Here is a 16,360-nt window from a genome sequence, read left to right as displayed (position 1 = left end):
TTTCCAACCCCGCTCATTTAACTCATTTTTACAGTAAAGAATTGAACGCCTAACACATCCCCAAGTAGTGACCTAGGTGTTAGTGTGACACAGCAGGGACTAAGAGACAAAGTCCTGCCCCATGGGCCTAATAATCTAATGGAGCAAACCAGAGGATGAATGGCAAATGAATTAGTAACATACAGTTGAACAGTGTTAAATGCTATTGAGGAGCAGGAAGGGGCTAGCAAGCGACAGCTGGTTGTCAGAGGTCTCCTTTCAGGCAGAGGTTTGAATGACTCTCAGGAGCCCCCAGCTTAGTGGGGAGATGAGGGAGGAGCATTCCAGGCTCAGGGAATAAGAATAGACTCTCTGGAGCAAGAGTGTTCCTGGCACATAGCCGAGAAAGCCAGGAAGCCAGAGTGGCTGCCAAGTGGCACAGGGTAGGGGGAAGGTGGGAGAGGTTGGCGGGGACAGGCAAACCCCACTTTTGCCAGTTACAGCTCTGTGACCAAACACAATTTTCTGAGCTTCAGTTTCCTCAACTGCAAAATACTCTTTGCCCTGCAGGGTGTCAGGAAGATTGAAAGATCATCACCTAGATAGAAAACCACGTAGCACTGAGCTTGCGCGAAACTACCATTCACTAAGTACCAACTATCATCGTTACTGTCAGCAGCAGCACGGCTGTTATGTTAACCTCAGCATCGGCTTCTGACTCACGCATAAAGGTGTGAAAATCGTCTCCTCCATCTTAGATAAATAATCCTGCCATTCAGTCAGCAGGAAACGCCGAGACTAAAAAGCTGAACTCGGTCTCTGTACAGACCCAGAGGGACAGCCAGGAGCCTTCTCTCCGCCTCTCCCAGAATCTCCAGGACTGCCTCTGGCCAGGTTTCAGCATGAATCCCCTTCTCTCATCAGGCAATCCCTGGGTCACTGTCAGCCACCAGTTCAGACCACAAGGAGACAAAATTCGACACAGCTCATAGACTTTGGTCCCATGTCTGCATTTGGGCACAAACTTGTGTTTGAAGGAATCTGCTATTTTGCAAATGGTTGCCATCACTATGCCCCATAGGATCCTAACTCCCCAGGCACTGCCCAGATGAAACAAAGGAAGGGGGCAGGGCACAACCTTTGAAAGAACGACATAGGCCCTGCACGTGTTCTCAGTCATTCAGTCGTGTCTGACCTTCTGCAGGACCAAGGACTATAGCCCACCAGGCTCCTCTGTCCATGGGATTTCCCAGGTAAGAATACTAGAATGAGTTGCCATTTCCTTCTCCAGGAGATCTCCCCACACAGGGATCGAACCCATATCTCCTGAGTCTCCTGCATTGGCAGGCAGATTATTTACCACTGAGCTACTTGGCACCTCGATTAGAACCAAATAGGTTTAAGATGACCACAAGTCGACTTCCACTAGATCCTGAGCCTCGGTGTACACTCACTGTAATACACCAGCAAGCTAAATGACACACCTGCAGAGCCATGACAGTTCCAAGGCTGACTCTCAAAGACCAAAAAGCAGGCAGTGCCCCAGTGCCTGGAAATCTCTGCCCTTTCCCCCAAATTACTGGACTAATCCTCCCACTCATTAGCCTGTGAAATTACCCAGCCTATAAAAACTAACCACATCATTCTGGGGGACTGCTCTCACCTTCTGAGATGGCCCACACTCTTGTCTGTGGAGTGGGTTTCTCTCTAAATAAATCCACTTCTTACCTATCACTTTGTCTCTCACTGAATTCTTTCTACAATGAGACATCAAAAACCTGAACCTCATTAAGACCTGAGACCAGGTGTGTGACCTCAGTTAAAAGACTGTGGATTCAAGTCCCATTCTGAGTTGCACAGTATCATGATCAGGGAGAATTCAGAGTTCTGCTTTTAGGTTCCCAGTAAAAGATGGCTGGCCTCTGAACAGGAAGAGAAGCCCACTGAGGCCCGGGAAGCACGTGTTCTCACAGAACATACAGGCCAGAGACTCCTGAGGGCTGCAGATTGCTCCGGCAGGACTGGAGCCAGCATCACCGGCTGCCCTGGATCCCAAGGACACAGGTCCTGTGTAGACTGTAAACTAAGCCTGAAAGAGCTTGGATATTAGACAAGCTCGAGGGCTAATTAAAATGTAAAATGTAGTCCGTGGGGCATAAACTCCTACAAGCCCAGAGGGATCTACCATTTAGCACACCAACCAAGCAAGGCAGCCATTTACTCAGGGGCACCCCTGAGGACTGTGAGCACCACCTCACCTCCCAACATGCTCCATTTACCTCCCAGATGTGCTGGGCTGGTGGCGGGACATGGATGGCCCCTATTCATTACCATGGCCCTATGTAATGTGCCAAGGAACTGGGCACCTGGCTTGGGGCAGGCACTGCTTCTGAGAGCCCAGAGCTTTGAAAGGGCACAAAGCAATGAATTTCCTAAAGGGGCAGAAGAGCAGGGGATGGGGGCAAAGAACATAATTAGCATATGGAAAGACTTAGAGTCTGGAAAACATATTCATTGTTTCCCAAGGCAGTCTCAACAAGATTCTTCTGGAAGTTTGGATGGCGGAAAAATGCAAGAAATACTGTGCTGAGGTGAGAGTGAGAGAGATGAGCCCAAACATGATCTATCCAGACTGCCTGGAAGTGTTTGTGTCGACCAACAGTGTGGATTGGGATAAAGCAGCCCTGCTGTCACCCTGCCAAACCCTGACCCTCAGGAGTTCAAGGCACAGGCTCTGGAGTCAGTGAGACCCAGCACACCCCGAAACCTCCCTGAGCCTCAGTCTCCACCTCGGACGCAGGGATACTCAGAGTATGGAACTACTTCCCCAGATGGCTGTGAGGATTAAATGGAAAATGCATGTGAAAGACCTCAACCTGATCCGAGACACCCGCCCGTGAGTTGTGGCTATCAGCCACAGCCTTAGGCTCAGCCTCTCTCTGAGCTCCTGGCACTTTTCTTAGAAAGACTGCTCTCCCTCCATGATGTGAATGAACTATGATTCTCTCCTGTCCCTCTAGTCGTCTGCACCTCAGCATCATCTTTGATGTGTGCACACTTGCATGTGTGTGCCTGCATGCTTCTGTGTATATGCATGCCTGTGGGTACTGTATGAAGCTGGGGACACTGACTATAGCCTAAGCAGGGCCTGTGTGCCCTCCCTTGGGTATATGCCCACCCACCAAAGGCCATAGGAACCCTGGTCAGCTCAGACCACTCCCAGCCAGTGAGTGCCCCGCAATGCTCAGAGACGCCATGGCTATGGGCCAAAGGAGCCACATTCATAGAAGGCAAGGCCAGCCAGCCCAAGGTCCAGATGGTGCGCATCTCGGCATCTGGGCACATTTCACACCCTGGTCTCTGCCAGTGCACCAGGAGAAACACTGCAGGCTTGTGCCTCAGGAGGAGGCTCCTTGTCCACGGGACCCGGGTTGCTGTAACTTCCACCAGGCAGCAGCATTTGGTACCAGGCCCTGCCTGGAGTGGGGTCCTCAGCCATTATGACAGCTGCTGCTGCTGTTGACACTGAAACAGTGACAAATTCATCCTTCTGACAAGATCCTTTTAAATAATTCACAGGGAGCTGGGGATTAAGACACTGTTTCTCTCTGTCTCTGTTGAGATTTAAAACACCTCCAGCTGGGGTATTTAAAGAGCATATAATGGGCTACCCCTCTTGGGTCTCCCCTCCCCCTTTTCCTCCTCTTTCCCATTTCCCAAACTCACCCGCCCTCCCCCGCCCAGCCACCCCACCAGCCAGCCCTGTAACAAGGAGGCCCAGAAAACAAGAAAGAAAAAAGAGGAGGGAACCAGTGCTTGGCTGGTCACTATGGCAACAGCGGCAGGGTATTCAGCTGTCATTATCCCAGCGCCTCACACATGTGATTATCTTAAGCTGTCGATTGAATGCGGTCCTCACCGCTGCCCAACAAGGCCTTGTCGAACAAGGCAGGGTTGGGAGCTGCCGGCCCCGGGCCCCACCAACCTGGTGCTGCTCTGCCCAGGCCTGCTCTCCGTCATCACTGAGGGCAGTTTCCCCTGAAAGAGACCAATGGCATTTCCCTTCAGCTTGGATGGATTTCCGCTCAGAACACAGAGCCAAGACCAGCACACTAGGTTACAGGCCAAGGAGATGGGCTCTCCATTCCATGGGTGCAGAGTTTTGAGAGTGGGTCAGGCTGGCCGTGGCCAGTGGGAAGCATCCTGGAAACAAGGGAGCAAGGCACGGGGGGAGGAAAAGACTGGCCTTCCTAGAGGAGCTCCTGGCGTCATGCCCATTCTCAGGGTGCAGGAAACTCAAATCTGGCCTTAGAAAGGGACACACTCCTCCCATCCTGCCCCCTCCCCAACGGTGGGAATGTGGCTGCTGTGTGTGATCCACTTCAGAAACCATGGCTGCTGGAGCTTGGCTGGATAAGCCTGGGGAGGGCTTTGATCTCATGCCTTTGCCTCCTGGACTCTGCTTCTGATTGTTTCCAGGCTGAGGTTCCCAGGTCTAACCAACATTCTCTGAAAGACACAATCACTGGTCACCCTCCACCAGGCCCCACCCCCACCAGGCATCACTCCAGGTCTTGCATTGTCCCTTTCAAAACTGGGCTCCCAGAATAAGCCCGTTTCTGCAGACATGCTCAGGCTGGAACAGCATGCAATGAGGCCACCATCATCTGTGACTTGCATCTGCCCTTCCTGTACCTGCATCGTGTAGTTGGTCCCCAGGAATAGGTAACCAGCCACTCACAAGACCTCACCTGAGCCACTGCCCACCTGGCTCACTGACTCGTTTGCACCTAAATGAAAGCGTGGACCTTTAACACGGACCATGACATTTTGAAGGCAGCGCTCTCACTCGGCAAGATAAGTCTGAATATTGACTCCAAAGTCGTTCACGTTGGTTGTCCTCTGTGACACTGGGAAACACGTTAGGCATGCCTGTCTTCAGCAGGAAGAGAGGTGAGTGGGATGGTATGTATAGAGAGGAGGGTGCGCCACAACTAGACTCCCCTCCTTCCACCAGCGGAGGAGCACCTCGAATGCAAGAGGGGCCAGTTCAGCCCAACTGACACGGCGTCACTGCATGGAAAACAACAGCTCACCTCTCTCCCTTCCCAGGAGTCCTCACTTCCTCAGCATTCGCCAAGACCTGGGGGCGGGAGCTAACCACACGCTCCTTCATCATCACTTGGAGCCACCCATCTCCAGGGACCACCTGCATCCTCCTCCAGCTTCCTGGCCAGGCCTCACCTGCCCTGGGAGTGGGGTCGCCCCCTCAAGGCTCCCCCTGGACTTGCTACTACTCTGCCTCTAAAGCCCACACATTACACAGCACCTGCTCCACACCTCTCCAAACAGCTTGCTTTAAAAAGTGATCCATGGGTACTTAATAAGTGTATGTTTCACTGGCACGTGGCTTTCAAACCTACCCTTTCCCTTTGTAGAAAACAGAGATTTTACCTTTCCTCGCCCTCTGTTCTCTCCTTTCTTGATGATGTATGACTCGCCCTTCCTCACTCTCATTCAGGGGCAGAAGCACAAGTGAGCTCCACAGTCAGACAGGCCTGGGGTCAGTCTCAGCAAAACCCCTAAGCAGTTTCGTGACTTTGGATCCTTGCACGCAAGCTCAGTGTCTGCTCTGCAAATCTGCAAAATGGGAGAAACACTCCCTGGCATGCACAGTCCTGGTGAGAATTCGATGAGGTGGTACCATTGATGTCCTGTGCCCGGGACACAGCTGGTACTTAATGACAGTAACTAGTAGTAGCAGTAGTTATCACTATTCTTAATAATAGCTCTGTGAGTAATAACAAGGTGAACCCTCTGATGGTATTCTCACAAGAGCCACAACCTAACAGAAATGCTGGAAAGTTGATCTTGCATTTCAGGCCTCCCAACCCCCATCAGTCCCCACCCTCGTCCCAGGCAAGTTAAGTCCCTCAGACAAGAATCACTGCGACCACTAGCACTAGTCAGGGCAAGTGGTATTGACTGAGCCTTGGAGTCTACAAGGAAGCTAAACACAATTTATGCTGCCAACCACTCTGTAAATAAGATCTTACATTAGCCATGTGACAGAGGCAGAAGATGGACTCTGAAGTTAAAGAACTCAGAGGGAAATGGCAATAGACCCAGCACATCAGACTCCAAATCCTGGGCTTGTTCCTTGATGCCAGCAGAAATACAATGGGATTCAGGCCAAATGATCCTTTCACTTTTGGCTGTATCTGGGGGTCAAGTCAAAGGTGTATCCCAGGGCTGCCCTGTTTCCGCACAGGTCAGGCGCCTTCTTCCAGAGCCAGGCTAGAGTCCCCATCTGGCTGCTGCCAACCGTGAGCCTCCCTCCTCCACCTGTTTTACTCTGGCCCATCTTCCACAGGTCTCTTAACTCTGCCTCACCTTTCTTCTCATGCTTTGCCCTCTCCTGTAATAGATTTCTTCTTTCACCAAGGAGACCAGTGAGGAGCTATGAGTCAGGGCTGCCAAGGCAACGAGACCCTATGGACCCCCCTCAGCTCCATCAGGAGCCCTGTTTCCTTCCAGGGCCCTGAGGGCCACTCTGACCTTCACCGGGCAGTTGGTCCTCAGCCTCACATACCGGTGGGAGAAAGGTTCCCAGGGTTGGGACAAGGGGCATGGCAGGGGTCTGCCTTCCTGGAAAAGATTTTAGAGAAAAGACATCTGTCTGTCTGGACAAATGAGGGTTAAGCCTGCCTCTGAGAGGGGGAGGGGGAATGGGTGACCTCTGGGGTTCCCTCCTGGAGTCTGTGGACAGAAATATCTCCCGCTCCACTGATGAATGAGTCTGTGAGCCATTTTCAAGAGCAAGAAAATAAATCTGTCAGATAGTCAGGTTCTGGTGAACCACCACAACTCCCAGAGTTCTTTAACACAGCGAGTCAAGAAGCATCTCTCCCTTAATCCATCCCTCCCTCCACACACATACACACAGTCATACTGCATGAACTTCTGTTGCAGGAAAGGGGAACCCTTCCAGGGCTGGAGAGTGGGCTCTTATCTAATACTCAGAAAGGCACTGTCTCAGGAGACATACACGCTGACAAGCAAGAAATGTTATCGGGAGGGGGCACCCAGATGGAGAGCAGCAGGGTAAGGAAAACCAGGACAACTGCTCTGCCATGCGGCTCACAATCTCAGGCTTTATGGTAACAGGGTTAGTGTCCCGGTTGCCTCTGGCCAATCATCTTGCATGGGCCCGTATTTGATGTGACTTGGGTCCTTCCTGGTGACACTCACGTCTCTCAGCCAAGATGGACTCCAGTGCAAAGGATTCTGGGAGGTTGTTGGGAGATATTATGGGTTGGAGTCTCCTTCCTCCTTTGGGCCCCTTCCAAATTATCCCAGTTAGTTTTCAGTGGCAGCATCCTGTTCCTTATCGAGACCTCTTGTTGTAAGACATCTCATGCAAGTGGTTATCATCTTGCCTGACCAAGATGAGCAGTTTCGGTCAACGGTTCCCTAACATTTCTGCAACCAGTGCAATAATTAATATTCTACTCAATGTAATAATTCATATTCTACCCAATGACATTGCTCATCTGTAACACTCTAGTCACCTCTCTGTCAAAGGCACACACATGCCCACAAAAAAGAGCTCATGTAAAAACCCAGTGACAGCAACCACACATGATGAAGTCAGGCAGAACAGTGCCCTTGTCTGGCCCACCTTTCATCCCAGGGGATCCACCAGCCTTGGCCAACCCACCCCAGGGCTGTCACTCTTCCCAGAGCAGTGTCTGAATCCCATGGATCCCTGGTCCCATGGCTCTGTCCTGAGCCCCCAGCCTTTGTCTATCACTGTCTCTGTCAAGCAGGTGATTTTAAACTTCCATTCCTAAAAGACATGTATTATATATATAAAAAAAAATGTTTTAAGTGCCTCAGGGTGTTTTGTTCCTCATTGCTTCATAAAAGTGACATTAATAGCCAGAGAAGAGCACTGCTGAGTGCAATTACAGAGGATGTTTCAGGTATGAAAGCTGTTTTGAGCCTGCTAATGTTTCCTAATTACAGGCCTTTTGGTAGTGAGAGAAAAAGATAAAGAGTGGGTGGGAGGCGCAGGGTGGGAGCTCTGACTTATCTCAGGGGTTTACCTGAAGAGGGCAGGGGAAGGGAGGGGAGGAGCAGGGCAGTTGGAGGCCCACCTGCTGGGAGGCAGGGCCCCTCGCAGTGGAGAAAGCAGTACTTACTCCTTGGTAACAGCTGAGGGGAACGATACCACTGTGTCCTAAACTGTGAGAAAACCTTTTAGACACTGAGGCTGAATTCGACGGACCTCCAGCAACTCAAAACTAGAAATTCCGTTGGAAGCCACTCTCTGGAGACACTGCAGCATTTCACTAGGAGAGAGGGTACAGCGTGGTTTTCAGCAGGCAAGCAGGCAGCAGGGGGTTAGATGGCACTCTCCAGCCGTGTGATCAGAAGCAATTCAACAGTTGTTCAGTGCTTTGGTTTCCTCTTCTGTAAAATGGGGCTGTTGTGAGGAACCTGGCTGTAAAGCACACGGGGCCTTGCGATGTAGTATTCAATTTCCTCTTTCTGTGCCCAGCAACTATTCAGCTTTTGGTACCCACATCCCAATTCCTTCTGGAGAGGTTCTCCCTCCAGCCCTTCAGCCCAAGGCTTCTGGTGGGCTCAGCCCAGCACAGGGTTGGAACACAGGACCTCAGAGTACCACTCAGTACTTCCTGGATCCAGGGACTGGATCAGGGCAGGTGTGGGAGCCAAATTGATATAGTCAGGCCCACTCAGAGCTAATTCCAGAGCTTCTGCTGGGGGATCCCAGAGGAGGTACTGGCTCTTCCCCAGGGGATGATGGATGAGGTTGTAACAGCTGGAGCCACTGCAGCCTTCTTATGACCAAGAGGAAGCTCAACAAGGAGCCAACACCAGGGGAGCAGAGAGAGGAGAAAGGTGGTGGGGAGAGAGACAGATTGACCTAAGGATTTGCACCCAGCCACAGAGGAAGCCACATCAGCCCCCAGACCATTTATTGACATGAGCCAAGATACCTCCCTTAAGACTGACGTGTTTTTCTGTCCCTGGCCACCAGGAAACCCTGACTGATCCTGAAGTGTGGCTCCCAGCAATCAGTGACCAGTTCCAATGCTCCCGAGTCCCAGGCAGGGGTACCAGTCTGAAAAAGGATGCCCAACTCTGTTACCCTCTGTTCTCCTGCCCCTCCAATGGCCGGAAATTCAAACACCATACAACTCCATTCACAAAATCATTTTGCCCAGAGCTAAATGTCTCCTGGATTTGCCTAATTTAGCTCAGGCTTTTCTGTCTTAATTAGCATGATTGAGTCATCAAAAGAAGAAGAGAGAAAATCCAGGCCTCCAGAGGGTGAGTACTATGCTAACACTTTCCAAGTGTTTACCCAGAAAAACTTTTTGTCGACATGGTTGCATATACGGAATTGTTCCCATCCTCGCCCTGTTGAGCAGAGGAGACCCTGGGACTAAAGGAGTCTGGGTGACGGGCCAAGATCACACAGCCAGGGAACTGCAGAGCAGGAACAGGAGCCAGATTATTTGATGCCAGGGCCTAAAGCCTTCACTGCTGCACCATAACCTTCACACCTATCAGGCCAACTAAATTTCTATTGATTTTGCTTAGCCTTGGAACAAATGGGGTGCTATTGGAGTGGATTTCTCTCCTAAGTGTGCTGTCCTTACTCCCAGGATGTGGCAGCCAGTGAGGGTGCCTGGAACTGGTTAATGGGGAAAGGGAACAGCCAGGAGGGTCCTCAGGAGGGCGGTGGGGAAGGACAGCCCCCGTGTGCCACTCTCATGGGCGTGCATCCTGTTTGAGGAGTTAATTTATCAGACACATACACAGGTACTCAAATGAGGGTTGTTCCCTACACACTGGCCTCTCCGGAAGCTCTCCACTTAGTCCAATAATACTCTCATCACTTAAGATCTTTCCAGAACTCTGGAAACCGCCTGCAGAGGTATAAGGTGAAATCAGCTCATTTAACTTCATACACCCACACCCACACCCACAAACACATACCCTCACACATGTATCACATAGAAATACACACACACATATCACACAGAAACACTCAGATGTACATATACACACAGGCACATACACATAGACATACATAAAAGTGGGTATGCGCTCCCCAGGTGGCACTAGTGCTAAAAAATCCACCTGCCAAAGCAGGAGACACAAGAGACATGGGTTCAATCCCTGGGTCAGGAAGATCCCCTGGAGGAGGCCATGGCAACCCACTCCAGTGTTCTTGCCTGGAGAATCCCACGGACTGAGGAGCCTGGCGGGCAACAGTCCATAGGGTTGCGAAGAGTCGGACATGACTGAAGCGACTTAGCACATCACAGCACACATATATAAACACACATTTCACATATTTATACTCAGATGTACAGACACACAAACACACAGACATACGCACACGGAGCACAGGCACTCACACACCCAGCCTGCTCTACCTGAAGACTCATCAGGCTTGGCTCCAGACTCTTTTGCATCTTTCCTCTGTCAACCTTCCCACCTTCCCATGATGAAGATTTGCCAATATTAATGTGGTAAACAGAACATGTCACAGGTTGTGAGAAGGTGGTTCCACAGGGTAGCATAGATGGGGGTGGAGTCTGGAAGCCTGTGAAGTGCTCTTTCAAGGTAACCCAGGATCTGTGGATGTCCACACGGCGGCCACATGTTACACAGTCACAGACTCCCACACAGAGGCTGCTGGCTGCCCACGTGCAAATAGCCAAGGAGCCCTGGCAATATTCTGCGCAAGTAAAAGGCCTTGCTTGGATTTCCAACAAGCAAGGTGCATAAGCCTCACTATCAGAGGGACCCAGCTTGCCTTCCTTATCCATCACAGCCAGTATGTGAAAGCAGCTGGACCTTCTGGAGAGTGTCTTGGTCTTCTCCGTCATGCTCATTGCAGGAAAGGTAACTCTATCTGTATCACTGATTAAGTTCTTTAAAAGATACTGACAATCAATTGGGTATTGGGAGATCTACAAAAAACATTTTATTGGGCTACTATAAACCTAAACTGAGCATCTCCTGAGTTCAGAACCCTGTGTTGAAGATGCAGAAGTATCATGAATGCACTGCTCCTTCCTCATTCTATGTGGCCGACAAACATTTACTGAAGCCTGACCCTGCTGGCCCGGGGACAGAGATGAAGCCACTCCTTTCTCTGCCCAGTGGGAGGAAGCACACATCAATGCAGGTTTAGCTCACAGAGTGATGGACAGTTAGGAGTTGGCACCAAGCCTTCTGCTTTAGGAAAAGGGCCCCTACCGTGGAATCCTGGTGGGGAGGGGCACCCCGGAGGGCTCCCCAAGGGGAGGGGAAAGGAACTGACACTTGAGGGACAGACAGGGACGCAAGTGGGAGAGGGAAAAAGGAAAAGAGGGGAGAGGGCCAGGCAGCATCCAGGAACAGTGGTTGTTGTTCAGCCACTTGGTCTTGTCTGACTCTTTGTGATCCCACTGACTGCAGCTCGCCAGGCTCCTCTGTCCATGGGATTTCCCAGGCAAGAATACTAGAGTGACTTGCCATTTCCTTCTCCAGGGGATCTTCCCGACCCAGGGATCAAATCTACGTCTCCTGCATTAGCAGGCGGATTCTTTACCACTGAGCCACCCGGGAAACCCCTCCAGGAAAGGGGACAACCACTAAGGCGGACCACGGAAACCATGAGAACTAGCACTTACTGAGCCCTGTGGCAGCTGAGCACCGCCCTGAGTGTTGACCACAGGACCTCTCAGAGCACCCTCCTGCCCAGAGCTTCACATCAACATGTGAAGGTCAGGACCCTTTTGGAGCAGGACTGTAAAGAAGGGTTAGGGAGAGGTCACTGAAGGCAGCCCAAGGGAGGAGGGTGGAGTTCACAGGGTCATGGGTGAGGGTCCTGGGATGCCCTCTGATGGGAGCTCAGCCCCTCATCCCCCCAGCATCTGTTACTTCATAAATATATTAGTTATTTTATCCCTCTGCTTACCAAGTGGCCTCTGATAAGGTTAAACCTAAAGGCTTTAAATTAAAGCTGCAATTAGATTATAAAGCAACATTTTGCCATTTGAGCAGAAATACTTTCTGGTTTTGACACGCAATATTATAATCCATTTTCCAGAGATATAACTGAAAACAATTTGCAGGCTATGTGTGGGTGGGCAGTCCAAATCCTTCCCGCATCTCGCAGTCCTTGAGTACAAGGGTGAAGATATCCAGGGAAACCATAAAAGGAAGTCTCCTGGCCTCTCTCTGGGGAGCCTACCTCACAGGCCATGCACCATGGATAGGGTTCATTGAAATGCCAGCTGGGCCCCCTGGTAGAATCATAGTACCCTTTCTGGACCAGGCCTACCAGTTCCCTGGAGACCCACAGGCTACCAGAACAATGCCCACCCACACATCAAAATCTTCGGTACACATAGTATCCTGACTGCAGGGGCCATCTGAGGGACATTTGCTCTCTTTCTGGGTTGCTGGGGTGGGGCTCATCTCCTCCTCTACTGGATCCCAGGAAAATGCAGACCATTCACCCAGCCTCCTGGCTTCTCAAATGCCAGACCCTGGCCCCACTCCCCAGACCCCTCTGTCACCCAGAAGTACTCTGTGTGTCTTAAAGTTAAGCCCTGATTCAAGGCCACGGCCTGCAGTCCCCCTCCAGTCTCCTTGAGAGCCTCAGCCTCTGTACTTTGTCACAGTGCTCCTGGCTTCACTCTTCTTTTTGGGGCAATGTCACACTACAAGATGCTGATCCCCTCCTGCCAACGTCCTCAGCTCCTGACCCTCCAGGCCCACCATTCTCACATAAGCGTAAGTAAGGATGACTCCACTGCCACACAGCCTCCAGGTACCCCTGATTGGGGCTGTCACACACACACAGCCTGGACCTCAACTAGGTCCTTACTGCAGCCACATTCCTTCCAAAGAGTCCAGACTCTCCCAACTCACCAGCAGTGGCAGTTACCTCCCAACCTTTTCCTCCCTCCTAAAACCTGCTACTTAAGACTCCCCACCTCCACTCTCCCAACCGCCCCTCCAATCTCAGAGAGAAAATGGGAAATTAAAAGACTTCTTATTTTATGGCTTCTATATACCAATCCTGAGTCCTCCCATCTCTCTGTCCTGCCATTTCAACAACAAAGGCACCTCGGCCCCTGAGAGGCACCTGTCTCCACAGCCTCCCTTCCCGCTGCCTCCCGTGCTCTGCATTCTCTCCTCTCACGGGCTGCTCCGTCGCCTCACCTCCCATTGACCCTTCCAAGTCCTGCTTTCTGGCTTCTGATCCTGGTCCCTTCTGAAACCATCAGCATGTGGCACCAACAGGGTCCTTGTAACCAAGCCCAGTGCACCATCCAATGCCCAGCAGCACCTGCCACCTTTGCCCCCTTCCTCCTTGACCCCTCTCCCTGGGCTTCTGTAAGAAGACCACCTCTTGGCTTTCTCCTGCCTCTCACTCCTTCTCATCCCCTTCCTGGCATCTCTTAACTTGGAATATTTCCCAAAAGGACCATCTGCCTTGGGAAGGAGTTCAGAAGTTTAAAGAAGACAGGTGGTATGTACAAAATTCAAGGAGAAAATGAACCAAAAGTCACATCAATGACTTAAGTCACAGGAGAAAACATGCAAAGCTCCCACTAACAACGTAACTTGCAGAAGAGGGGCAAGTCCTTAATGTTTGGGCTGCTTGAAGAGTTGCTGCACCATCAGCTTTCATGAGGTCCCCAGTGGGAGTGGGAGGCGTTCCCTGGTGGCCTGCAGTGTTCCCAGCAGGATTTGGACCTGTCAGTGTGGGCAAGATTGGCCCCTGCTCGTGGCCACACTTTGGGAAACACAGTTCACCCCAGACCTTTCCCTGCTACCGCAAGGCTCGATGCCTACACCCAGAAGTGAGAACCCGGGGAGAAAGCGCAGGTGAGGCCTCAGTCTGCCTTGGGGCCTGAATCCCAGTGTCCCTAAGATATAGGTGGGAGTCTTAGGACCAGCTGTGACTCATACCCTGGGTTGCAGAGGGGCCTGAGGCCGCAGACTGGAGGTGGCCAAAGGCAGGAAGGAGAGGAGGTGTAGGGTTGATGAGGAGATCCAGCTAACCCTGCCCCTGCCTCACCCCCTCACCGGGATGAAGAGTCCATGCACTCCCCCCGTCCCCTCCTTTCGTGATTAAGCCTCACAGAGAGCCAGCCACTTGAGCCTGAGATGTGAATCCCATCCCACCTCCTCCCTCTGCCTCTCCCCACCCCAACGTCTTCACCCACTGCCAGATGCTGCCAGGGCCTCCTGCTTAGCTTTGCTCCAACTGTCCTGAGTATCCCATTTTAATCTGATGCTTCTGACCCATCCAAGAGCCTTCTCGCAACTGTTCCCTACAACCGTGTCCGCAAGTGAGACAAGATCCATCCATCACCTATCGGAGAAAGCCACATGGCTAACTCAGCAGGGCAGTCCCATTCCCCACGCTGTGCTCTGCCCAATCCACAGCCCAGCCCCACCTCAGCACTACCCACACCCTCCCATGGTCCAGACACACAGACTCTTGTTCTTACGTCGTTTCATGACTCCCATCCCTTTTAACCAGCTATTCCTCCTACTTGGAATATCTTTCCAGACTCCCTGTTTACTGCCTGTCAAACTCCTACTCAGTCTCCAAAGCCCAGCTTGTGTGCACTTTTTTTGTAAAGGCTTCTTATCTCCCTCTGAAGTGTCTCACTCCCAGTTCTGTGCCACACCTGGCTGTCAGTCTCCCCACTGCCACCCAGGAGGGATACATTTCTGCTCATTCATGCATGTGGTGGATCCCACAGGAGGCCATGAGCTCCTCAAGAGTATTCATCTTTGCAGCAACGGATTCTGACCAGGTGCATAAACACTGAATGAATGAATCCAGAACATTGCTCTAAGGCAGCGCCAGGGGAAAGAGAGCCTCAGTCTTCCTGAACTCGAGCTCCTCCTCATGCCCTGGACCCTCTTCAGCCCCAGGGGCCTCTGGATCTCTGTCCTCCCCATAACCACTGACTTGAACACCCAACTACTGGCAGCCACTGGCCCCAGTCCCACACAGGCCTTGGCCACCTGCTGCTGCCTCTCTGCGGATGGGCCATGGACAAAGCCATTCACACCTGTAATCCACATCCCAGAGGGCAAGTCAGGCCCTGCTCCCATGACTGCTCATCAGGACAGGAGGACAGACGGTCTGACACTCACCCCTGATGCAGGATTGGCGGTCCAGCCCAGCTCTGCAGTAGCCGTCCTGGTGTCCATTAAAGTTTCTGAAGGTCAAAAAAAAAGAAAAAAATGGTGCATCAGAAGAATTACTGGACAATGAAGTTACTTAGGACTGTGAATATCAGTGCTAGGAACCCTGGGCTCCTCTGCCAAGCCTACAGCTGAGGGGAAGAGGTCTGCTAGGAGGACGCAGCTTGTGGCAGAGTTAGGTACAGATCTCAGGTGTCCTGATACTAAGGCTCTACTGAATGACCCCAAGCCACCTGGGGGATGGTGTGTGACATCATCTACCTACTCATCACTTTAACCCTGAGACATGGCATCTTCTCACATCACTCAGTCTATGTGTTCTCCACAGGCCATGCTGACCCAATAGCCAAACCTAATTCCCTCTGCAAGGCTTTCTCAGCCACCTCCTTCTGACCTGTGACTCGCTACTCCTTTCTCCCCACTCCTCTCCTCTGCTTCCCCTTAGGCATCCATGTTGACACTCTCAGCTGATTTCCCTTCAACTTCTCTGGCCCCAACACTCAGTCCTCCTGCAGGTCCTTTTGCCTCTGGGCCCAGATACATGGCCACCCCCTTCCCAAGACTCTGCTGAAAGCTCATGCAGCTTTGGCAAAGGCCTCACCCCAAACACAGACACACATCTCAGACCCCAGGGGCCTGCTTCCTGGTCACCCATTCCTCTGGCCAATAAGGGAAAGACAGACACCCTGACTTGGCTATGAGCCCCCAGGGGCACCAGGGTGGCGACAGTACATACACCAAGATCACCAGGCACCATGTAGCAATTACAGAGCTGATATTTACTACAACTATTTTCGGGCAGATAGCAGTGAAGAATGTCCTGAAAACGGGGCACCTTTTTCTTTTTTCTTTCCTTTTCAACCTATTATTGACTGCTGTCAGCCCTACCTCTTGATGGAAACTTCTCCCCAAAACCTGACTAGAGCTTTGATCAGCAAGTCCAAAAGCCCTTTTGTTTGCAGGGGATTTGTTTGCTGTGTAGAGGGGTTTGTGTGTTTTGGCTGTACTACACGGCATGTGAGATCTTTGTTCCCCAACCAGGGATTGAACCCGTGCCCTCTGCATTGGAAGCAGAGTCTCAACCACGAGACCACCAGAGAAATCGTGTTGTTGT

General features: G+C 51.5%; 1 protein-coding gene across 1 annotated transcript in view; it reads right to left on the bottom strand.

The window, feature by feature from the left end:
* EPHB1 (EPH receptor B1) overlaps nucleotides 1-16,360 on the bottom strand; it is a 455,697-nt gene that overhangs the window by 304,508 nt on the left and 134,829 nt on the right. The window contains exon 2 of the mRNA XM_040233096.1: nucleotides 15,196-15,260. Coding sequence (XP_040089030.1) covers nucleotides 15,196-15,260 — 65 coding nt within the window. The remainder of the gene's footprint in view (nucleotides 1-15,195; nucleotides 15,261-16,360) is intronic.

Source organism: Oryx dammah, unplaced genomic scaffold (genome assembly GCF_014754425.2).
Source record: "Oryx dammah isolate SB20612 unplaced genomic scaffold, SCBI_Odam_1.1 HiC_scaffold_2, whole genome shotgun sequence".
Lineage (NCBI taxonomy): Eukaryota > Metazoa > Chordata > Mammalia > Artiodactyla > Bovidae > Oryx > Oryx dammah.
The sequence above is the reverse complement of the archived record's forward strand: the minus strand, read 5'-3'. Positions and strand labels throughout refer to the sequence as shown.